General features: G+C 41.8%; 1 protein-coding gene across 2 annotated transcripts in view; it reads left to right on the top strand.

The window, feature by feature from the left end:
* ATRNL1 (attractin like 1) overlaps positions 1-27,564 on the top strand; it is a 638,934-nt gene that overhangs the window by 214,331 nt on the left and 397,039 nt on the right. For both annotated transcript variants that reach the window (XM_056531006.1, XM_056531007.1), the window contains exons 17-18: positions 15,149-15,337; positions 20,929-21,147. In XM_056531006.1, coding sequence (XP_056386981.1) covers positions 15,149-15,337; positions 20,929-21,147 — 408 coding nt within the window. The remainder of the gene's footprint in view (positions 1-15,148; positions 15,338-20,928; positions 21,148-27,564) is intronic.

The raw sequence follows: 27,564 nt of genomic DNA, 5'->3' as shown, positions 1-27,564 counted from the left end.
ACCGGCAAGGAGTCAACCGGATAGTGATAAGCAGAAATAGCAGATCTATAAACATTTATTGAGCTATACGATTTACCCGAATCGAAAGATTCAGCTAAATAATTAACCACTATCTGTACAGGTGCTTGAACGGGATTAATTTCCCGTTGAATACACCAACGAACCCAGAGTCCCTAGGCAGATCGGTATGCCGATCTAGTCCCTGGGGCCCAGGCCAGGGCGAGGAGATCTCTAGCTGACCTTGAAAGGTCGTTACCTGATTCCGGCACCCCGAAACCAACCAAGCAAGGAGAGGCAGGTTGCCCTCCAGTACTAGGGGATGAAGACCCTTGCTCGGATTCGTCAATATGTGGTCCAGGGCTGGTAACAGCCTGGGAAAGTCTATCGTCATCCCCAGAAGTCGAGGAAACCATGGCTGAGTCGGCCACCACGGGGTGACCAACACTACCGTCGCCCTCTGAATCAATATCTGACAGAGGACCCTCGTGAGCAGTTGGAAGGGAGGGAACGCATAGTGTGTCCCCTCCGGCCAACGTTGGCAGAAAGCGTCTACTGCAGACGCTTCCGGGTCGGGCCTCCAACTGTAGAACAGTGGTAACTGGTGGTTGAGGCGAGAAGCAAAAAGGTCCGTATGTAGCGGACCCCAAAGATCTCGCAGAGCCAGGAATATCGACCGATCTAGCTTCCAATCGCTGGAGTCTGCCAGATACCGGGAGTTCCAGTCTGCCACGGAGTTGGATGTCCCCGGGATATATTCCGAAATAGGGACAAGGTCGTGGGACAGACAGAAATGCCAGAAGTCGGAAGCTATGTCCGCTAGTACTCTGGACCTCGAACCTCCAAGGCGGTTGATATATTGAACCGCCGCTACATTGTCCATGCGTAACAGCACGCAACAATTTGACTCCTGTGCAAGGAAACTCCTGACCGCGAAAAATGCTGCCAGCAGTTCCAATGCGTTGATATGGAGAAGAGACTCTTCTTCCGACCATATCCCGCCTGTAGATTGATGACCGCAGCGGGCGCCCCATCCCTGCCTGCTCGCGTACGATTCTATGATCACGTCTGGGCAGGAGTTGAAAATGGACTTGCCATTCCACTCTACAGCGTGGCGAAGCCACCAACGCAGTTCCTCCACCGATTCCGGATATAGTTGCACTTCGTCCGCATAACGCAAACCTCGCCGGAGGTGCAAGGTCTTGAGTCGTTGGAGTGCCCGATAATGGAGCGGGGCCGGAAAGAACGCTTGAATGGATGCCGACAGTAAGCCGACTATGCGAGCGATCACCCTCAAGGATACCCGACCCTTGCGTAATACAGCCCTGATTTCTTTGCGGATCAGGGCTAGTTTGGCTTTGGGCAAACATAGAACTGCTCTTCTGGTGTCCACCAGAAAACCTAAAAACTCCATCTCCTGAGCTGGAGACAGAACGGATTTTTCGTGGTTTATAAGAAAACCAAGTCCTTCCAACAGGGAGATTGTCCAATGACAGTGAAGACTGGCTAATTCTCTGGAATGGGACATGATGAGTAAGTCGTCTAGATAAATTATCAGACGTACTCCTCTGCTCCTGAGAGCGGCTACCACGGGTTTCATCAACTTTGTGAAACACCAGGGGGCTGACGACAGACCGTATGGAAGGCACGTGAATTGCCACAGACGGTTTCCCCAGTGAAACCTTAAGAAAGGTTGGGAAGCGTGATGCATTGGCACGGTAAGGTAAGCATCCTTGAGATCTACCTTCACTAGCCAATCTCCGGGGAAAAGGAGGTCGCGTAAAAGATGGATGCCTTCCATCTTGAAGTGACGGTACGTCACATGTTGATTTAGATTTCTCAAGTTTATTACGGGGCGATAACCTCCACCTTTCTTCCTTACCAAGAAAAGGTTGCTTAGGAACCCCGTAGTCAAGGGATCGACCTCTAGAACCGCTTGTTTGTGTACAAGTTCTTGGAGTTCTCCGTCTATCAGGGATCTGTTGAGATCCGAGAACTGGATAGGTGGAGGGACGAACTCCATGTCCGGTAGAGATTGAAATTCTATTTGATAACCCGCTACTGTATTCAGTACCCAGACGTCTGCAGTAATCATGGACCAGACGTGGGAAAAATACCTCAATCTGCCCCCCACCAGTGTGTGGGGAATGTGTGGGGGAGTTGTACTCACCAGTAGACGGTCTAGCACGGGGGTATCCTCTACCTCCTCTGCTTCTCCACGGTCTTCCCCGGGGCGGAAAGAAGGGGGCGGGTTGTACCACCGGAACGGAGTACTGTGGTTGTGGTGGAACGTAAGGTGGAGCGGCAGGTCTGGCATAGGGCCTGTGAAAATTGCCTCGGCCGGCAGATCGGCCGCGTCCTCTGCCGGCCTTGTTAAAAACCTTGCCCCCATTGGTTTTCTTTAATGAGGACTGGGCTTTATCCAGGCCTTTGAATAGGCCAACAAACTTATTAATGTCCTTTAAAAGGTCGTCACCGAAAAGTAAACCCTCAGCCGAGGGGCCAGGTTCGTTCTCGGCTAGGTGAGAGAGCTGGGGTTCCAGTTTCATTAAAATAGACCTTCTACGCTCTACTGAACACGTAGTATTAGCCGTACCTAGTAGGCAAATGGCACGTTGTGCCCATCCCCGGAGCTGGGTTAAATCTACGGGGTCACTAGAGGAAGCGGCTTGTTCAGACAAATTGAGGATCTTTGTTAGGGGGCCAAGCAGATCTAAGATCCTATCTTGTATCGTCTTAAAGGATCTCTCTATCCCTTTCTTTGAGTATTTCCCAGCTCTGGATAAATATTTCATAAGTATGGGGTCTACTTCAGGCGTCTCGGCCACCTTCTTGGCTATAAAGGGACGAGGGCATTCTGACCTTAGCTTATTTCTGTTTACCCGGTCCAATGCCCGCCGGGTCCAGAACTCTATATAAGTAGCCACCTGGGGCAAGGGGGCCCAGTCCCCTGATCGGGGGTGGGATATGTCGTCCGGATTAAAGAAGGGTTGCCCCAACGTATCTAGGATGGCTTCTCCTGATACCTCCGGCTCGGCGACATTAACGTCCGCCATAATGCCCGCATCAATGTCTGACTCGGAGTCTCCGTCCTCCGGTTCTTCAGAGTCCTCAGCTGACTCATCTGATGTATTATAAGAGTCAGGTTTAGTCCGCTTGGCGGATTTATGCCTCTTGTTAGAATACTCCCCGAGGCTCGGGGGTCGCACTGAGTCATTCTGGACTGTTAATGGTGCGGGTTGACAGTCTGTGGAGGGACCTGTCGGAAGCATAAATTGTACTTCCCCTGCCGGGGAGTCGAGAGGCACGGTGACGTGCTTGCGTTTACGCAGAGCCTTGCTTGGCTTAGGAATGTCTGCCGATGTGGTAGGCAACATTTGATTAGATGCAGAGGCCAGGGCGGCTTGCACTGACTTATTTATGAGATCCTGTATCTGCGAGGCAGAGAGGAATTGTGGGGTCTCAGGGGTTAATAAATCCCCCACAATCAAAGACTGAGAGCTTTCTCCAGCCATACCAATGTTTTGAGATTTAGTAGAGCTAATAAGTCTAAGCTTAGAGCACTGGAGTATAGAAGGTAGGTATAATAGTTATCAATGCCAGATAAAGAACCCTTACAGTGTTCACTGGTAAGCTAAAAGGGAAATCTATATAGTAATGAAGGGCCGTGTATGCTCCTGACCTGCTCACACTTCGCACACGACTGACGAGGTGGGAGGAGGAGCGGAGAAGTATTAACGCTCCGAGCCGAAATATCACGAGAACTCGGCCGAGAGTCTCGTGATAGGACGGGAAACTGAGCGTGCAGCGCAGCGATAGGTCAGTGGTTGGAGGAGGGCACGCCTCCTCCCCACCCTGCCGACAGCGCGCGGAGATAGCGGAGGAAGATGAAGGCGCGAAAAGGGAGGAAAATGGCGCTGGTAAGTGAAGAGAGAAATGGGGTGGGAGCGCTGACTATCTGTATGTTAAGCTAAAACCGGCCCAAAAGTCGCGCCGGGGACCGCGATCTAAACTGCAATCGCGGTCGGGACGCAGCAAGAAATAAAGATTAGTAATAATAAAAAGACATATATAAAAAACATATAAGAGGAATGGGAAACGAGAAGTAGTACTGAGTAAATCAGTACAGAAGAAGCAATACACAGAGTAAATGAGAAAAGAAACATAAAGATATACAAATCCAGTAATACTTATCACTTAACTGACTGCCACGAGCAGAAAGAAAGAGGAGGAGTGGTTCCAGATAGCCCTTTATATATGAGCCAGTCGGGCTAGGAGGGGTGAAGAGAGACACAAGGGCTGCTGGGAGATGTAGTTCTAAAGTTTTTTCTTTGGAATTTGAGTTTTGAATGGTTTTAAAATATTCTGCTATGAGCATTAAAAAGAAAGATTTAATGCAAGATACGAGCCTCCTGTCTGATATATAACTCAGGATCAGTACAGGATAAGTAATGTAATGTGTGTACAGTGACCTCACCAGCAGAATAGTGAGTACAGCTCTGGGGCATAATACAGGATATAACTCAGGATCAGTACAGGATAAGTAATGTAATGTATGTACACAGTGATCTCACCAGCAGAATAGTGAGTACAGCTCTGGAGTATAATACAGGATATAACTCAGGATCAGTACAGGATAAGTGTCACGATTCGGCTGGCAGGAGGTGGATCCTCTGTGCCAGAGAGGGATTGGCGTGGACCGTGCTAGTGGACCGGTTCTAAGTTACTACTGGTATTCACCAGAGCCCGCCGCAAAGCGGGATGGTCTTGCAGCGGCGGTAGTAACCAGGTCGTATCCACTAGCAACGGCTCAACCTCTCTGACTGCTGAAGATAGGCGCGGTACAAGGGAGTAGACAAGAGCAAGGTCGGACGTAGCAGAAGGTCGGGGCAGGCAGCAAGGATCGTAGTCAGGGGCAACGGCAGGAGGTCTGGAACACAGGCTAGGAACACACAAGGAAACGCTTTCACTGGCACAATGGCAACAAGATCCGGCGAGGGAGTGCAGGGGAAGTAAGGTATACATAGGGAGTGCACAGGTGAACACACTAATTAGACCAACTGCGCCAATCAGTGGCGCAGTGGCCCTTTAAATCGCAGAGACCCGGCGCGCGCGCGCCCTAGGGAGCGGGGCCGCGCGCGCCGGGACAGGACCGACGGAGAGCGAGTCAGGTACGGGAGCCGGGGTGCGCATCGCGAGCGGGCGCCACCCGCATCGCGAATCGCATCCCGGCTGGGGGCGGTATCGCAGCGCACCCGGTCAGTAGATCTGACCGGGGCGCTGCAGTAGCGAGGATGTTGCGAGCGCTCCGGGGAGGAGCGGGGACCCGGAGCGCTCGGCGTAACAATAAGTAATGTATGTACACAGTGACCTCACCAGCAGAATAGTGAGTACAGCTCTGGAGTATAATACAGGATATAACTCAGGATCAGTACAGGATAAGTAATGTAATGTATGTACACAGTGACCTCACCAGCAGAATAGTGAGTACAGCTCTGGGGTATAATACAGGATATAACTCTGGATCAGTACAGGATAAGTAATGTAATGTATGTACACAGTGACCTCACCAGCAGAATAGTGAGTGCAGCTCTGGAGTATAATACAGGATATAACTCTGGATCAGTACAGGATAAGTAATGTAATGTATGTACACAGTGACCTCACCAGCAGAATAGTGAGTACAGCTCTGGAGTATAATACAGGATATAACTCAGGATCAGTACAGGATAAGTAATGTAATGTATGTACACAGTGACCTCACCAGCAGAATAGTGAGTACAGCTCTGGAGTATAATACAGGATATAACTCAGGATCAGTACAGGATAAGTAATGTAATGTATGTACACAGTGACCTCACCAGCAGAATAGTGAGTACAGCTCTGGAGTATAATACAGGATATAACTCAGGATCAGTACAGGATAAGTAATGTATGTACACAGTGACCTCACCAGCAGAATAGTGAGTACAGCTCTCGTGGCTATTAGTAAGTTTCAGAACTTTTCCAAGGATTTAGAGCTAGATTTTCTTCTTTACAGAATAGAAGAAGCCTGATTTAACGCTCTGATCCGCGTATTTTTGGCCTTTAACCCTGCGGTGACTGTCTTTCCCTCCATCTTGTAATGGCACGGTGCCCCCCTCCCCTATTACCAGGATCGTTGTTTCGGCCTCTGGAGAGCTGTGCTGGATGTTCTCAGAAGCGGTTTTGGCGTTGTGCATATAATGGGCCCCGCGGTATCCGGTCGTACATTGTGTCTCCCGCTCCCGTGGCTTCTTCCAGTGCTGCTATAAATTGTCTTTATCCCTTTTCATGTCCCGCCTCCTCCGGGGTCACTCACCTTTTGTTATATGCGGTGTCCCTCTGGGCATTATTAAATCTGCTACAAGTCCATTACACGCTCGGATCTCGCAGACGACTTTTGGCGGCTTCTGAAGAAGAAGGAAAACACTATTTTAGATACTGTTCTACCGCGTGTGATCACAGATGAAGGTCGCGGTGGAGGGGAGCGATCTGGACCGGTGCGCAGAACCACAAACGTGACCCCAGGAAGCGTCTCAGAGAAGACTTGAAACATCTGAAGGTTCAAGTATGTGGGGGGGGGGGGGGGGGGGGGAGAGAAGACGGGGACAGAGATCACGGAAGAACAGAGACATCTCAGAACTTGTGCAAGAAAGAGGGAAGTGGAATGGCCTCCCCGCCAGGCTGGGGTCTGCTCGGCAGCCATATTGTACCAGATGAAGATAGAATGTTTCGGCAGCTGTCCTAATAAAACTCTTCTTATTATCATCCAATCCTCAATACTGAGAATTAACCCCTTCCAGACCCACGACATACATGTACGACATGGGTTGGGGGAGGGGAACATCACATGGGTCCACGTTATAATCAGCAGCCGACATCTGTCAGCAATGATGGATCGGAGTTCGCTCCAATATCTGTCATTTAAATGGTTAAATGCCGCAGTCAATTGGGATCACAGCATTTAAATATTAAATGCCAGTTATTCCTGGTGTCCAGGGGGTCCCATTGGCATCCCAGCAATCTAATCGCGGGGTGCCGATTGGTAGCTGGGAAAGCCTTGGGCCTTACCTGTCCCTCGGTGTCTACCCTGGTTCGGTGATTGATGAAAGCTGCCTTAGGCAGCAATAGCATTCCATTGAAGGCGTATGATAGGCCCCAAGGGCGGCTAAAAAATGTGAAAATGTTTATGAAAAAAAAAAGTTAAAATTTTTTTTTTTTTTTTTATAAAAATTTCCCTAATTTTCCTATTTTTCAAATAAAACACTGTAAAATAAGTAAATATATATCACCGTGTGCGGAATTGTCCCACCTATTAATTAATTACATTCCTGATCCTGCTTGATCGATCGCGTAAATGGAAAAAAATCCAAATGCCAAAATTGCGGATTTTTGGTGATGTCTAATCCCAGAAAAAAACGCAATAAAAATTGTGAATTAGCAGAAGATGACCTGATAGTCCAGGACTGGTCATCGAATGTAGTGTGCATAAAATAGAGCAGTGTTTTTCAAACAGTGTATCTCCAGCTGCTGCAAATCTACAACTCCCAGCATGCCCGGACAGCCTTTGGCTGTCCGGGCATGCTGGGAGTTGTAGTTTTGAAACAGCTAGAGGTCTGTGTACTGAAGGTCCATCTCTGTGGTACATCCCTAAACCTCCCATCATGAGGATGTCAGCTCTGGGGTCTACACATCATGAGGATGTCAGCTCTGGGGTCTACACATCATGAGGATGTCAGCTCTGGGGTCTACACATCATGAGGATGTCAGCTCTGGGGTCTACACATCATGAGGATGTCAGCTCTGGGGTCTACACATCATGAGGATGTCAGCTCTGGGGTCTACACATCATGAGGATGTCAGCTTGGGGGTCTACACATCATGAGGATGTCAGCTCTGGGGTCTACACATCATGAGGATGTCAGCTCTGGGGTCTACACATCATGAGGATGTCAGCTCTGGGGTCTACACATCATGAGGATGTCAGCTCTGGGGTCTACACATCATGAGGATGTCAGCTCTGGGGTCTACACATCATGAGGATGTCAGCTCTGTGGTCTACACATCATGAGGATGTCAGCTCTGGGGTCTACACATCATGAGGATGTCAGCTCTGGGGTCTACACATCATGAGGATGTCAGCTCTGGGGTCTACACATCATGAGGATGTCAGCTCTGGGGTCTACACATCATGAGGATGTCAGCTCTGGGGTCTACACATCATGAGGATGTCAGCTCGGGGGTCTACACATCATGAGGATGTCAGCTCTGGGGTCTACACATCATGAGGATGTCAGCTCTGGGGTCTACACATCATGAGGATGTCAGCTCTGGGGTCTACACATCATGAGGATGTCAGCTCTGGGGTCTACACATCATGAAGATGTCAGCTCTGTGATCTACACATCATGAGGATGTCAGCTCTGGGGTCTACACGTCATGGAGATGTCAGCTCTGGGGTCTACACATCATGAAGATGTCAGCTCTGAGGTCTACACATCATGAGGTTGTCAGCTCTGGGGTCCACACATCATGAGGATGTCAACTCTGGGGTCTACACATCATGAGGATGTCAGCTCTGCGGTATACACATCATGAGGATGTCAGCTCTGGGGTCTACACATCATGAGGTTGTCAGCTCTGGGGTCTACACATCATGAGGATGTCAGCTCGGGGGTCTACACATCATGAGGATGTCAGCACTGGGGTCTACACGTCATGGAGATGCCAGCTCTGGGGTCTACACATCATGAGGATGTCAGCTCCGGGGTCTACACATCATGAGGTTGTCAGCTCTGGGATCTACACATCATGAGGATGTCAGCTCTGGGGTCTACACATCATGAGGATGTCAGCTCTGGGGTCTACACATCATGAGGATGTCAGCTTGGGGGTCTACACATCATGAGGATGTCAGCTCTGTGGTCTACACATCATGAGGATGTCAGCTCTGGGGTCTACACATCATGAGGATGTCAGCTCTGGGGTCTACACATCATGAGGATGTCAGCTCTGGGGTCTACACATCATGAGGATGTCAGCTCGGGGGTCTACACATCATGAGGATGTCAGCTCTGGGGTCTACACATCATGAGGATGTCAGCTCTGGGGTCTACACATCATGAGGATGTCAGCTCTGGGGGTCTACACATCATGAGGATGTCAGCTCTGGGGTCTACACATCATGAGGATGTCAGCTCTGGGGTCTACACATCATGAGGATGTCAGCTTGGGGGTCTACACATCATGAGGATGTCAGCTCTGGGGTCTACACATCATGAAGATGTCAGCTCTGTGATCTACACATCATGAGGATGTCAGCTCTGGGGTCTACACGTCATGGAGATGTCAGCTCTGGGGTCTACACATCATGAAGATGTCAGCTCTGAGGTCTACACATCATGAGGTTGTCAGCTCTGGGGTCCACACATCATGAGGATGTCAACTCTGGGGTCTACACATCATGAGGATGTCAGCTCTGCGGTATACACATCATGAGGATGTCAGCTCTGGGGTCTACACATCATGAGGTTGTCAGCTCTGGGGTCTACACATCATGAGGATGTCAGCTCGGGGGTCTACACATCATGAGGATGTCAGCTCTGGGGTCTACACATCATGAGGATGTCAGCTCTGCGGTATACACATCATGAGGATGTCAGCTTGGGGGTCTACACATCATGAGGATGTCAGCACTGGGGTCTACACGTCATGGAGATGCCAGCTCTGGGGTCTACACATCATGAGGTTGTCAGCTCTGGGGGTCTACACGACACGGAGATGTCAGCTCTGGGGTCTACACGTCACGGAGATGTCAGCTGGGGTCTACACGTCACGGAAATGTCAGCTCTGGGTCTACACGTCATGGAGATGTCAGCTCTGGGGTCTACACATCATGAAAATGTCAGCTCTGGGGTATACACATCACGGAGATGTCAGCTCTGGGGTCTACACGTCATGAAGATGTCAGTACTAGGGTTTACACATCATGAAGATGTCAGCACTGGGGTCTACACCTCATGAAGATGTCAGTACTGGGGTCTACATATCATGGAGATGTCAGCTCTGGGGTCTACACATCATGGAGATGTCAGCTCTGGGGTCTACACATCATGGAGATGTCAGCTCTGGGGTCTACACATCACAGAAATGTCAGCTCTGGGGTCTACACATCATGAGGATGTCAGCTCTGGGGTCTACACATCATGGAGATGTCAGCTCTGGGGTCTACACATCATGGAGATGTCAGCTCTGGGGTCTACACATCACAGAAATGTCAGCTCTGGGGTCTACACCTCATGAGGATGTCAGCTCTGGGGTCTACACCTCATGGAAATGTCAGCTCTGGGGTCTACACCTCATGAGGATGTCAGTACTGGGGTCACTTCTTTTCAATATGTTTATTAATGACCTTGTGCAGGGATTACAAAGTAGAATTTCTATATTTGCAGATGACACCAGACTGGGTAGGGTGATTACCACAGAGGATGATAACATAATATTACAGAGGGATCTGGGGAAGCTGGAGGCACAGACACGGCAAATGAAGTTTAATGTGGAGAAATGTAAGATTATGCACTTGGGCCATAAAAACAAAATGTACAATTTTATGTTAAATAATAAGTCATTAGGTCAAACTTCTACCGAAAAAGACTTGGGGGACTGGTGGACAATAAACCAGACTGTAGTGATCAGTGCCAGGCAGCGGCTGCCAAGGCTAATAAAGTCATGTGATGTATAGAGAGGCATAGAGGCACGTGATAGGGACATAGTTACCTCTGTATAAATCATCAGTCAGACCACATATGGAGTATTGTGTCCAATTCTGGGCCCCTGTATATAAGGAGGACATGGCCGAACCGGAGAGGGTGCAGAGGAGGCGACAAAGATAAGAATGGTATGGGGGGGGGTTATAGGACCAAGATAATAATGGTATGGGGGGGGGGGGATTACAGGACCAAGATAATAATGGTATGGGGGGGGGGATTACAGGACCAAGATAATAATGGTATGGGGGAGGGGGATTACAGGACCAAGATAATAATGGTATGGGGGAGGGGGGATTACAGGACCAAGATAATAATGGTATGGGGGGGGGGATTACAGGACCAAGATAATAATGGTATGGGGGGATTACAGGACCAAGATAATAATGGTATGGGGGGGGGGGGATTACAGGACCAAGGTAATAATGGAATGGGGGGGGGGGATTACAGGACCAAGATAATAATGGTATTGGGGGGGGGGATTACAGGACCAAGATAATAATGGTATGGGGGGGGGGGGGATTACAGGACCAAGATAATAATGGTATGGGGGGGGGATTACAGGACCAAGGTAATAATGGAATGGGGGGGGGGGGGGATTACAGGACCAAGATAATAATGGTATTGGGGGGGGGGGGGGATTACAGGACCAAGATAATAATGGTATTGGGGGGGGGGGATTACAGGACCAAGATAATAATAGTATGGGGGGGATTACAGGACCAAGATAATAATAGTATGGGGGGGGGGGGGATTACAGGACCAAGACAGGTTATCACTTGGGGTTATTTAGTTTGGAGAAAAGACGTTTTAGGGACGCTCTGATCACAATGGACAAATATATGAAGGGACAGTACAGAGATCTTTCTAGTGATCTTTTTATACCTAGGCTGGTAACGGGGAGTCCTCTATGTCTATAGGAAAGAAGGTGTCACCGTTATCACAGACAGAGATTCTTTACTGTAAGAGCAGTGAGACTATGGAACTCTCTCCACATGATGTCGGACTCAATAAACAAGTTCTGTGGGGGTCTGGATGTTCTTCTAGAGAGTAATAACATTACAGGTTATGGACACAAACATTTATGGGGACAGAACGTTGATCCAGGGATTTATTCTGATGCCATATTGGGGTTGGGAAGGAATTTTTGGTATTGGTATCAGCCTCATGTTTTTTTTTTGCCTTCCTCTGGATCAACACAGTAGAGTTTTAGGTTAAAATCGATGGATTCTTGTCCTTTTTCGACCTTACAAACTATATTACTATGTCTACAAATCATGGGGATGTCACCTCTACACATCTTAAAGGGGTACTTCGCTGCTCCGCGTCTGGAACAAACTGTTCCGAAAAACACTGGAGCCGGTGCCGAGAGCTCGTGACGTCATAGCCCCGCCCCCTTGTGGCTTCACACTCCGCCCCCTCAATGCAAGTCTATGGGAGGGGGCGTCACGCCCCCTCCCATAGACTTGCATTGAGGGGGCGGGGTGTGACGTCGTGAAGGGGCGGAGCTATGACTACACGAGCTCCCGGCTCCAGCGTTCAGAACAGTTTGTTCCAAACACTGAGCAGCGGAGTACCCCTTTAAGCATATATATATGTCTGTGCATTGTATATACATCCAAACGTCTAGCAGGCTATAGTGTCCAATAATCCGGCACTTCTTGCAGTCACGCCAGATTATGGGAATAATAATATTTTAATATATTTTATTATTGGCTTTTCATACATATTGATGCGCGGTTTCCCTCTATAATGGATCGTATTATGATTATAATATCTGAGTGACTGCGCCGCGGATTCCTCCTTCTCATGGAGCCATTAGCTAATGAAAGGCGCACGTCTGAAGGTCACCCCTCCCCCCCCCCCCCCCGCTCTGTGATACAATAATGTATCTCTAATGTCTACGTATATAAGTGAATTATCTAGGCCGGTGTTCTGCTGCTCGCCCACCCAACACTGTGTTTAGGAGGGGGTCCAGAGTTATAATGGGTGACACCCCGCTGGGCTCAAACAATAACTGGCAGCAGTGACTATGCGCTCTGCTGTATGGATGCTGCATGCACTATATACAGTATACATATATATGACTGCTACAATGTTGCACTCTGATGGTTTTCCTTATTTTAAGCTACTACTTTCAGTATGTTCTAAATTAATTTTGTCTTAAATATGTCGCCTGAATTTTATTCATTGGCCACTGCTCTATTGTATATGAGCATATGTGCTGTGTCCTTAAAGGGGTACTCCGGTGGAAAACATTTTCTTTTCTTTTTTTTTTTTTTTAAATCAACTGGTGTCAGAAAGTTAAACAGATTTGTAAATCACTTCTATTAAAAAATCTTAATCCTTCCAGTACTTTTTAGGGGCTGTATACTAAAGAGAAATCCAAAAAAAGAAATGCATTTCCTGTGATGTCCTGACCACAGTGCTCTCTGCTGACCTCTGCTGTCCATTTTAGGAACTGTCCAGAGAAGCATATGTTTGCTATGGGTATTTTCTCCTTCTCTGGACAGTTCCTTAAATGGACAGCAGAGGTCAGCAGAGAGCACTGTGGTCATGACATCACAGGAAATGCATTTCTTTTTTGGATTTCTCTTTAGTATACTGCCCCCTAAAAAGTAGTGGAAGGATTAAGATTTTTTTTAATAGAAGTAATTTACAAATCTGATAAAATTTCTGGCACCAGTTCATTTAAAAAAAAATGTTTTTCCACCGGAGTACCCCTTTAAAGAGTCTGAATATCTTTTTAAGTGACGTGATTTACTAAAAATGACTCCTTACCCTAGAAAAACTGATTTAAAATCTTGGCCACTAGGTGTCACCCTTCCCTGCAATCTGCTGTCCACTCCCTACTGTTAGGGGAATTCCATCTCTAGTAACAGTCACAACAAGACGGATAACAGGAAGTTGGGGTGGGGCTTAGCATGTGCTCTGTGGGGAGATTTTCTATTGTCTGTATGAATTAAGTTATTTTTTTCGTGTGTACTTGCATCACATTTATTAAAAATACATGGCTAAATTGCTTCGGTCTAAGTAAAACACGCAACATTTTTTAATTGTTGCATTTGATAAATCAGCTTCAACTGCAGTAGTTTTTTAACTTAATGAGTTTTGATAAAGTAACGTAAACGTTGTGGAAGACGAAAGAGTCACAACATTTTGGCATAGAAATGGGTGACAAATGTAAACAAAAAAAGCACTATAAATACAATTATAAATTCCTCTGTGAGTGCCTGCACTTTCCATGCAAGGTAAATCAAGGCTTCCCTCTGATCTCCACAGCTCAGTGCTTAGTGTTTTCCAAACAGTGTACCTCCAGCTGTTGCAATACTACAGCTCCCAGAATGCCTGGACAGCCTTTGGCTGTCCAGGCATGCTGGGAGTTGTAGTTTTGCAACAGCTGGAGGCACACTGGTTAAAAATTACTGGTGTAACCCATTCCTTCATGTGCTGCTGCTGTTTACTTACTTTCTTCTGATAGCACCATGCAAACCCAGTGCATCAATAACCCCTTCTCCACCTCACATACCAGCTAAAATAGTGTACTGTGTAAATCATCAGCCCATCCAGCCTGTTCAGTGTCCCAGTACTATGTGAGAGCAAAGCACAGAGAGTATGTAATGTGTTGTGCTGTGACTGGACAGATAAGTAATGGAGGAAATAACTATGTGTGTACTGCTGGCAAACAGCTGAGCTCTTGTCCTACCTCCTGAGAAGATGAAATAGCTGTGCACCATGGAGGGGGCTCTCCAGAGTCTTAATACAAACAGTAGGCGCACTAAAATTACCTTGTCACCACTCTGAGGGGTTAATGTAATAAAACAAGGCAGGTTTTAAAAAAAATGCTAAAACTTTTTTTTTTTTTTTTTTTTATTATTTGAACACGTGCAGCACTTTTATGGCTTTTATAGATTATTATGTATTCCGTTTCTTGACACTTTTAAAAAGAGGAAAAAAGTGGGTGGGATTTACCACTTTGGGTGTGGCTAACAAAAGTCGACAGATTTTTTAAGTTTTTAGGCCAAATAATTTTCATAGGCCAGTCTACTAAAGTAATGAATTTGTTGGACTATCAATGACCACACCCTATTTTGTTAAATCCCTCCCACTTTTTTTACACCGCTTTAAATTATAGCTCTAATACGAGCTCGACGCGGGCCATAAATTGCAAATTTTCGATCTTTTTTGTTTTTGTTAGACCATTTTGTTACTTTTTCACCATTTTCATGATGTCTTCATGTTGTCTTTGAATAGAAATGTTAGCTATGGATGTCCTGCAGTCCTAGCCCTGCGGACACAGCTGAGGTTTTGTTGCAGTTGCATGCAGATCTGCACACTGACCCGATCTCCTCTTATCTCTGCAGTCAGTCCCAACCAGAACGCCCGGCCGTGTAAGGTGCCCTGCTCCCTGCGGACGTCCTGCTCCAACTGCACCAGTAACGGCATGGAGTGCATGTGGTGCAGCAACACCAAGCGTTGCGTGGACTCCAACGCTTACATCATCTCCTTCCCGTATGGACAGTGCCTGGAGTGGCAGACCAACACCTGCTCCCGTGAGTAGCCATGACGTGTCGCCGACCAATGGTTTACCCAGGTTATCCCATTAATGAGGCTCCTCCCCTTTACTATGGCCGCTCCTTTCTTATTTAGGCCCATCCCCTTTAATATTGCCCCTCCTTTCTTATGTAGGCCCCTCCCCTTTAATATTGCTCCTCCTTTCTTATGTAGGCCCCTCCCCTTTAATATTGCCCCTCCTTTCTTATTTAGCCCTCCCCTTTACTATGGTCCCTCCTTTCTTGAGGCCCCTCCTTTCTTATTGAGGCACCTCCCCTTGACTGTTTCCCCTTCTTTCTTATTGAGGCTCCTCCCTCTATTATAGCTCCTCCCCACAATCTATGCGATTCAGCTCTTTCTTCTAACTGGGGTTTTGTTACTTTTAATTCATAATATATTAATATTTCGTCCCGTTTCAATGACTTCCTGCTAAACATGCAATCTGAACAAGCAGAACTGCAGTGTAGAGCATGGAGGAGGAACAGAACAGCACTCTGGGTACCCGAATAGTCAGTACATGCATTCCACAACACCTTTAAAGGGGTATTCCACTGCCCCAGCGTTCAGAACGCAGGGGTAGTGACATCACGGCCACGCCCCTCGTGACGTCACGCCGCACCCCCTCAATGCAAGTCTGTGGGAGGGGGAGTGGCAGCCACCATGCCCCCTCCCATAGACTTGCATTGAGGGGGTGTAATGGGATGTCACGACCCCTGCATCCCTCACCCGCACTTCTGATCCGAACGCTGGGGCAGTGGAGTACCCCTTTAACCACAATACATACCAAAGCCATGCCCTTATTGAGCAGAGCAGCAGTGTTAAAGGGGTACTCCGGTGAAAAACTTTTTTTTTTTAAATCAACTGTTGCCAGAAAGTTAAACAGATTTGTAAATGACTTCTATTAAAAAAATCTTAATCCTTCCAGTACTTATTAGCTGCTGAATACTACAGAGGAAATTATTTTCTTTTTGGAACACAGAGCTCTCTGCTGACATCATGAGCACAGTTTTCTATGGGGATTTTCTCCTACTCTGGACAGTTCCTAAAATGGACAGAGATGTCAGCAGAGAGCACTGTGGTCATGATGTCAGCAGAGAGCTCTGTGTTCCAAAAAGAAAATAATTTCCTCTGTAGTATTCAGCAGCTAATAAGTACTGAAAGGATTAAGATTTTTTTAAAAGAAGTAATTTACAAATCTGTTTAACTTTCTGGCACCAGTTGATTTAGAAAAAAAAAAAAAAAAAACGTTTTCCACGGGAGTACCCCTTTAAGCAGCTGTGGACATGACTAGAGGGTCAAATGCAATGCAAAACTAAAATTGCAAACGGAGCTCTGGATGTAACTGGAGTTGGAAATGCAAAAAAGTAAAATTGTGGATGTGACTGGAGTATAACATCCAATGCAAAAGTAAAATTATGAATGCAGCTCTGGAGGTGATTAGAGTATAAAATGGAATACAAAAGTAAATTTTCAAATGCAGCTCTGGATGTGACTGGAGTATAAAATACATCGCAGACTGTAGTACCCATACTCCTCCACTACTTATAGATGAGACAGCGCGTGACTGGAGTATAAAATACTATACAAAATGACAATTGTGAATGCAGCTTTAGAGATGACTAGAGTATAAAATACAATGCGAAGCTAAAATTGAAAATACAGCTCTGGATGTGACTGGAGTAGGATATGCAATGCAAAAGTAAAATTGCGGATGTGACTGGAGTATAAGATCCAATGAAAAAGTAAAATTATGACTGCAGCTCTAGAGGTGATTAGAGTATAAAATGCAATAAAAAGGTAAATTTGCAAATGCAGCTCTGGATGTGACTGGAGTAGGATATGCAATGCAAAAGTAAAATTGTGGATGTGACTGGAGTATAAGATCCAATGCAGAAGTAACATTTTAAATGCAGCTCTAGAGGTGATTAGAGTATAAAAATGCAATACAAAAGTAAAATTTCAAATGCAGCTCTGGATGTGACTGGAGAATAAAATACATTGCAGACTGTAGTACCCATATTCCTCCACCACGTATAGATGAGGCAGTGCGGGATGTGACTGGAGTATAAAATACAATACAAAATGACAATTGTGAATGCAGCTTTAATGACGACTAGAGTATAAAATACAATGAGAAACTAAAATTGAAAATGCAGCTTTGGATGTGGCTGGAGTAGGATATACAATGCAAAAGTAAAATTGTGGATGTGACTGGAGTATAAGAACCAATGCAGAAGTAACATTTTAAATGCAGCTCTAGAGGTGATTAGAGTATAAAAATGCAATGCAAAAGTAAAATTTCAAATGCTGCTCTGGATGTGACTGGAGAATAAAATACATTGCAGACTGTAGTACCCATATTCCTCCACCACGTATAGATGAGGCAGCGCGGGATGTGACTGGAGAATAAAATGCATTGCAGACTGTAGTACCCGTACTCCTCCACCACTTATAGATGAGGCAGCGCGGCCCGGTCCCTGACCTCTGGCGCGGCGCTGAAGGTCTGAGATGGTCCGTAAGTGGTGAGCGCCAGCCCCTACATTAGTCACTACTGGACGTATCCACCGCCGGTCCCATCGCTCTCATGACTGAAGTGATTGGAGACAGATGGGAAATTGATATAAAAGAGACTGCAAACAACTGGGAACAAACTGTCTGCTGGCAAGTGCGGGGCTGACATTTGGTGGCAGGAAATAAATGAAATTAGAAGCAAATGAAAAAGACGTATAATCTGCTTTATGTAGAGCGGTTGAAGTAGAGGACGGCGGCGGTGGGGGAGGGGGCTGCCGTGTAGGGTGATGATTTTGCGCAGACCTGAGGACAGGCGCTCAGAGAAGACGAGAACTTCTAGATAACCCCGACTTATCCCGAGGCGGCCTGGTCGTGCGCAGGTTAATAGCCAGCTCCTTCCGTTATAATCGCTGAATACATACGCAACAATGCGAGGCCGCCGCCATGCGGACACACCACGATTAATTCACTCCGTCCTATAAAATATATATTTTTATTAAATAAACCTAATATAAACCTAATAGAATTTGCCGTCTATCCGATCGTCTTTGCATAGACGCCACACGTTCCAGCGTCGTACTTTTCTTTCTTTCTTTTTTTTCTCCTCCTATTGTCCGGACACAAAAAAATAATTTCCATAAGTTTAAGGACAGAGGAACAAAAATTGAGAGAGAGCGCGGCGGAGAGTAATGAGATTACGCGGCACTCCGCCGTCCCCACCGGAGAATTCAATATTATATGCGGCATTGAGATTTACCGGCTTTTATGGGCAGTAATTATGTGCATTGTAAAATTAAAGGCGTTCGGCCCGGCAGACCTTGGTGCTGTGGTCCGCGCCATTGTCACATTCCAGCGAGGGGGAGGAAGGGCGAGCGATGCACTGATTCAACAATCATAACCGTAATATTGGACCTATAAAACACCTAATGTTTTAGGAGCAGGTTGAGTTACATAGAGAAGGAACGCACAATCTGTTCTCACACCGCCGTGAAGTCGCTGTGACCTTGCCGTAAGTTTATTAACCCTGAGATAGAATGTTCATCATAGACAGTGCTCTGCCACACCACCACTGCAACTATAGTAATAATATGCCTATAATACCGCCCTCTATGTACAGGAATAAAATTACTATAATACTGCTTCTATATATAAGAATATAACTACTATAATACTGCTCCTATATACAAGAATATAACTACTATAATACTGCTCCTATATACAAGAATATAACTACTATAATACTGCTCCTATATACAAGAATATAACTACTATAATACTGCCCCTATATACAAGAATATAACTACTATAATACTGCTCCTATATACAAGAATATATCTACTATAATACTGCCTCCTACATACAAGAATATAACTACTATAATACTGCCCCTATATACAAGAATATATCTACTATAATACTACTTCCTATATACAAGAATATAACTACTATAATACTGCTCCTATATACAAGAATATATCTACTATAATACTGCCTTATATAAGAAACAATATAACTACTATAATACTGCCCCTATATACAAGAATACATCTACTATAATACTGCCTCCTATATACAAGAATATAACTACTATAATACTGCTCCTATATACAAGAATATAACTACTATAATACTGTGCCTATATACAAGAATATAACTACTATAATACTGCCCCTATATACAAGAATATAACTACTATAATACTGCCCCTATATACAAGAATATAACTACTATAATACTGCTCCTGTATACAAGAATATAACTACTATAATACTGCCCCTATATACAAGAATACATCTACTATAATACTGCTCCTATATACAAGAATATAACTACTATAATACTGCTCCTATATACAAGAATATAACTACTATAATACTGCCCCTATATACAAGAATACATCTAATATAATACTGCTCCTATATACAAGAATATAACTACTATAATACTGCTCCTATATACAAGAATATAACTACTATAATACTGCTCCTATATACAAGAATATAACTACTATAATACTGCTCCTATATACAAGAATATAACTACTATAATACTGCCCCCTATATACAAGAATATAACTACTATAATACTGCTACTGTATACAAGAATATAACTACTATAATACTGCTCCTATATACAAGAATATAACTACTATAATACTGCCCCTATATACAAGAAAATAGCTACTATAATATTGCCCCTATATACAAGAATACATCTACTATAATACTGCTCCTATATACAAGAATATAACTACTATAATACTGCTCCTATATAGAAGAATATAACTACTATAATACTGCTCCTATATACAAGAATATAACTACTATAATACTGCTCCTATATACAAGAATATAACTACTATAATACTGCTCCTGTATACAAGAATATAACTACTATAATACTGCTCCTATATACAAGAATATAACTACTATAATACTGTCTCCTATATACAAGAATATAACTACTATAATACTGCTCCTATATACAGGAATATAACTACTATAATACTGCTCCTATATACAAGAATATAACTACTATAATACTGCTCCTATATACAAGAATATAACTACTATAATACTGCTCCTATATACAAGAATATAACTACTATAATACTGCTCCTATATACAAGAATATAACTACTATAATACTGCCTCCTATATACAAGAATATAACTACTATAATACTGCTCCTATATACAAGAATATAACTACTATAATACTGCTCCTATATACAAGAATATAACTACTATAATACTGCTCCTATATACAAGAATATAACTACTATAATACTGCCCCTATATACAAGAATACATCTACTATAATGCTGCTCCTATATACAAGAATATAACTACTTTAATACTGCCTCCTATATACAAGAATATAACTACTATGATACTGCTCCTATATACAAGAATATAACTCCTATAATACTGCCTCCTATATACAAGAATATAACTACTATATCACTGCATCCTATGGAGAAATACTGTATATATCTATTATAGTTTTCCAGAGCTGTATTATGCGGTATAATATTCACTTGTTTCCATGGTTACTGATATTTTTTCCTCTATCTACAGCTCAGAATTGCTCGGGGTTCCGCACCTGCTCTCAGTGCTTGGAGCACCCGGGTTGTGGTTGGTGCAATGATCCCAGTAACACCGGGAAGGGCAGCTGTATAGAAGGTTCCTCCAGGGGCCCCATGAAATCTCAGGGTAAACAGTCCAGTGAGATGGTCCTGGACTCCGGCCTGTGCCCACGGGACAAAAACTTCGAGTGGTCATTTATCCACTGTCCAGGTGAGAAGGGGGAGAAGTCTGATGTGTGATGTATACAGTCATGTATACAGTGATATATACAGTGATATATACAGTCATGTATACAGTGATATATACAGTGATATATACAGTCATGTATACAGTGATATTATATATACAGTGATATATACAGTCATGTATACAGTGATATATACAGTGATATATACAGTGATATATACAGTCATGTATACAGTGATATATACAGTGATATATACAGTCATGTATACAGTGATATATACAGTGATATATACAGTGATATATACAGTCATGTATACAGTGATATATACAGTGATATATACAGTCATGTATACAGTGATATATACAGTTATATATACAGTGATATATACAGTCATGTATACAGTCATGTATACAGTGATATATACAGTGATATATACAGTGATATCTACAGTGATATCTACAGTGATATATACAGTGATATCTACAGTGATATATACAGTGATATCTACAGTGATATATACAGTGATATCTACAGTGATATATACAGTGATATCTACAGTGATATCTACAGTGATACCTATAGTGATATATACAGTGATATCTACAGTGATATATACAGTGATATCTACAGTGATATATACAGTGATATCTACAGTGATATCTATAGTGATATATACAGTGATATCTACAGTGATATCTACAGTGATATCTACAGTGATGTATACAGTGATATCTACAGTGATATATACAGTGATATCTATAGTGATATATACAGTGATATCTACAGTGATATCTATAGTGATATATACAGTGATATCTACAGTGATATCTACAGTGATATCTACAGTGATGTATACAGTGATATCTACAGTGATATATACAGTGATATATACAGTGATATCTACAGTGATATCTACAGTGATATATACAGTGATATCTACAGTGATATATACAGTGATATCTACAGTGATATATACAGTGATATCTACAGTGATATCTACAGTGATATCTATAGTGATATATACAGTGATATCTACAGTGATATATACAGTGATATCTACAGTGATATATACAGTGATATCTATAGTGATATATACAGTGATATCTACAGTGATATCTACAGTGATGTATACAGTGATATCTACAGTGATATATACAGTGATATCTACAGTGATATCTACAGTGATATCTATAGTGATATATACAGTGATATCTACAGTGATATATACAGTGATATCTACAGCGATATATACAGTGATATCTACAGTGATATATACAGTGATATCTACAGTGATGTATACAGTGATATCTACAGTGATGTATACAGTGATATCTACAGTGATATATACAGTGATATCTACAGTGATATCTACAGTGATATATACAGTGATATCTACAGTGATATATACAGTGATATCTACAGTGATGTATACAGTGATATCTACAGTGATATCTATAGTGATATATACAGTGATATATACAGTGATATATACAGTGATATCTACAGTGATATATACAGTGATATCTACAGTGATATCTACAGTGATATATACAGTGTTATATACAGCGATATATACAGCGATATATACAGCGATATATACAGCGATATCTACAGCGATATATACAGCGATATATACAGTGATATCTACAGTGATATATACAGTGATATCTACAGTGATATATACAGTGATATCTACAGTGATATATACAGTGATATCTACAGTGATATATACAGCGATATCTACAGTGATATATACAGTGATATATACAGTGATATCTACAGTGATATATACAGTGTTATATACAGTGATATATACAGCGATATATACAGTGATATATACAGTGATATCTACAGTGATATATACAGTGATATATACAGTGATATATACAGTGATATCTACAGTGATATCTACAGTGATATCTATAGTGATATATACAGTGATATCTACAGTGATATATACAGTGATATCTACAGCGATATATACAGTGATATCTACAGTGATATATACAGTGATATCTACAGTGATGTATACAGTGATATCTACAGTGATGTATACAGTGATATCTACAGTGATATATACAGTGATATCTACAGTGATATCTACAGTGATATATACAGTGATATCTACAGTGATATATACAGTGATATCTACAGTGATGTATACAGTGATGTATACAGTCATGTATACAGTGATATATACAGTGATATATACAGTGATGTATACAGTGATATATACAGTGATATATACAGTCATGTATACAGTGATATATACAGTGATATATACAGTGATATATACAGTCATGTATACAGTGATATATACAGTGATATATACAGTCATGTATACAGTGATATATACAGTGATATATACAGTGATATATACAGTCATGTATACAGTGATATATACAGTGATATATACAGTCATGTATACAGTGATATATACAGTGATATATACAGTCATGTATACAGTGATATATACAGTGATATATACAGTGATATATACAGTGATATATACAGTGATATATACAGTGATATCTACAGTGATATATACAGTGATATCTACAGTGATATATACAGTGATATCTACAGTGATATATACAGTGATATCTACAGTGATATCTACAGTGATATCTACAGTGATATATACAGTGATATCTACAGTGATATATACAGTGATATCTACAGTGATATATACAGTGATATCTACAGTGATATCTACAGTGATATCTATAGTGATATATACAGTGATATCTACAGTGATATATACAGTGATATCTACAGTGATATATACAGTGATATCTACAGTGATATCTACAGTGATATCTATAGTGATATATACAGTGATATCTACAGTGATATCTACAGTGATGTATACAGTGATATCTACAGTGATATATACAGTGATATCTACAGTGATATCTACAGTGATATCTATAGTGATATATACAGTGATATCTACAGTGATATATACAGTGATATCTACAGCGATATATACAGTGATATCTACAGTGATATATACAGTGATATCTACAGTGATGTATACAGTGATATCTACAGTGATGTATACAGTGATATCTACAGTGATATATACAGTGATATCTACAGTGATATCTACAGTGATATATACAGTGATATCTACAGTGATATATACAGTGATATCTACAGTGATGTATACAGTGATATCTACAGTGATATCTATAGTGATATATACAGTGATATATACAGTGATATATACAGGGATATATACAGTGATATCTACAGTGATATCTACAGTGATATCTACTGTGATATATACAGTGATATCTACAGTGATATATACAGTGATATATACAGTGATATCTACAGTGATATCTACAGTGATATATACAGTGATATCTACAGTGATATATACAGTGATATCTACAGTGATATCTACAGTGATATATACAGTGATATCTACAGTGATATCTACAGTGATATATACAGTGATATCTACAGTGATATATACAGTGATATATACAGTGATATCTACAGTGATATATACAGTGATATCTACAGTGATATATACAGTGATATCTACAGTGATATATACAGTGATATCTACAGTGATATATACAGTGATATCTACAGTGATATATACAGTGATATCTACAGTGATATATACAGTGATATCTACAGTGATATCTACAGTGATATATACAGTGATATCTACAGTGATATATACAGTGATATCTACAGTGATATCTACAGTGATATATACAGTGATATCTACAGTGATATCTACAGTGATATATACAGTGATATCTACAGTGATATCTACAGTGATGTATACAGTGATATATACAGTGATATCTACAGTGATGTATACAGTGTTATATACAGTGATATATACAGTGATATATACAGCGATATATACAGTGATATATACAGTGATATCTACAGTGATGTATACAGTGATTTCTACAGTGATATCTACAGTGATATATACAGTGATATCTATAGTGATATATACAGTGATATATACAGTGATATCTACAGTGATATATACAGTGATATCTACAGTGATATCTATAGTGATATATACAGTGATATATACAGTGATATCTATAGTGATATATACAGTGATATATACAGTGATATCTACAGCGATATATACAGTGATATATACAGTGATATATACAGTGATATCTACAGTGATATATACAGTGATATCTACAGTGATATCTACAGTGATATCTACAGTGATATCTACAGTGATATCTACAGTGATATATACAGTGATATATACAGTGATATCTACAGTGATATCTACAGTGATATATACAGTGTTATATACAGTGATATATACAGCGATATATACAGCGATATATACAGTGATATCTACAGCGATATATACAGCGATATATACAGCGATATATACAGTGATATCTACAGTGATATATACAGTGATATCTACAGTGATATATACAGTGATATCTACAGTGATATATACAGTGATATCTACAGTGATATATACAGCGATATCTACAGTGATATATACAGTGATATATACAGTGATATCTACAGTGATATATACAGTGTTATATACAGTGATATATACAGCGATATATACAGTGATATCTACAGTGATATCTACAGTGATATCTACAGTGATATCTACAGTGATATCTATAGTGATATATACAGTGATATATACAGTGATATCTACAGTGATGTATACAGTGATATCTACAGTGATATATACAGTGATATCTATAGTGATATATACAGTGATATCTACAGTGATATCTATAGTGATATATACAGTGATATATACAGTGATATCTATAGTGATATATACAGTGATATATACAGTGATATCTACAGCGATATATACAGTGATATATACAGTGATATATACAGTGATATCTACAGTGATATATACAGTGATATCTACAGTGTTATATACAGTGATATATACAGTGATATATACAGTGATATCTACAGTGATATATACAGTGATATCTACAGTGATATCTACAGTGATATCTACAGTGATATCTACAGTGATATATACAGTGTTATATACAGTGATATATACAGCGATATATACAGCGATATATACAGCGATATCTACAGCGATATATACAGCGATATATACAGCGATATATACAGCGATATATACAGTGATATCTACAGTGATATATACAGTGATATCTACAGTGATATATACAGTGATATCTACAGTGATATCTATAGTGATATATACAGTGATATCTACAGTGATATCTATAGTGATATATACAGTGATATCTACAGTGATATATACAGCGATATATACAGTGATATCTACAGTGATATCTATAGTGATATATACAGTGATATCTACAGTGATATATACAGCGATATATACAGTGATATCTATAGTGATATATACAGTGATATCTACAGTGATATCTACAGTGATATATACAGTGATATATACAGTGATATCTACAGTGATATATACAGTGATATATACAGTGATATATACAGTGATATCTACAGTGATATATACAGTGATATATACAGTGTTATATACAGTGATATCTACAGTGATATCTACAGTGATATATACAGTGATATATACAGTGATATCTACAGTGATATATACAGTGATATCTACAGTGATATATACAGTGATATCTATAGTGATATCTATAGTGATATATACAGTGATATCTATAGTGATATATACAGTGATATATACAGTGATATCTATAGTGATATATGCAGTGATATATACAGTGACCTTTTATACATTCTACAAGATTGAGCACATGGCCCAGAGAATTCCTCATCTACCTCAGTGTTCATCCTCCAGCAGTGTCTTCATCCCTCATCTGGTCTCCTCAGTTGTTATTCTGGTGTTTTTTTACAGTCATCTCTTATCTGGTCTCCACAATGGGTATCTATTGTTTGGTGTCTTTTGTGGTCATCCCTGATCTGATCTCCTCAGTGGTCATCTCTTATCTGTTCTCAGTGGTCATCTCTTATCTGGTCTCCTCAGTGGTCATCTCTTATCTGGTCTCCTCAGTGGTCATCTCTTATCTGGTCTCCTCAGTGGTCATCTCTTATCTGGTCTCCTCAGTGGTCATCTCTTATCTGGTCTCCTCAGTGGTCATCTCTTATCTGGTCTCCTCAGTGGTCATCTCTTATCTGGTCTCCTCAGTGATCATCTCTTATCTGGTCTCCTCAGTGGTCATTTCTTATCTGATCTCCTCAGTGATCATCTCTTATCTGGTCTCCTCAGTGGTCATCTCTTATCTGTTCTCCTCAGTGGTCATTTCTTATCTGGTCTCAGTGGTCATCCCTAATATGGTCTTCTTAGTGGCCATGTCATATCTTGTCTCCTCAGTGGCCATCCTTTATATGTTCTCCTCAGTGGACATCTCTTATCTGGTCTCCTCAGTGGTCATCTCCCATCTGGTCTCCTCAGCGGTCAT

The sequence above is a fragment of the Hyla sarda genome, chromosome 7, assembly GCF_029499605.1.
Source record: "Hyla sarda isolate aHylSar1 chromosome 7, aHylSar1.hap1, whole genome shotgun sequence".
Taxonomy (NCBI): Eukaryota; Metazoa; Chordata; class Amphibia; order Anura; family Hylidae; genus Hyla; species Hyla sarda.
The sequence above is the reverse complement of the archived record's forward strand: the minus strand, read 5'-3'. Positions and strand labels throughout refer to the sequence as shown.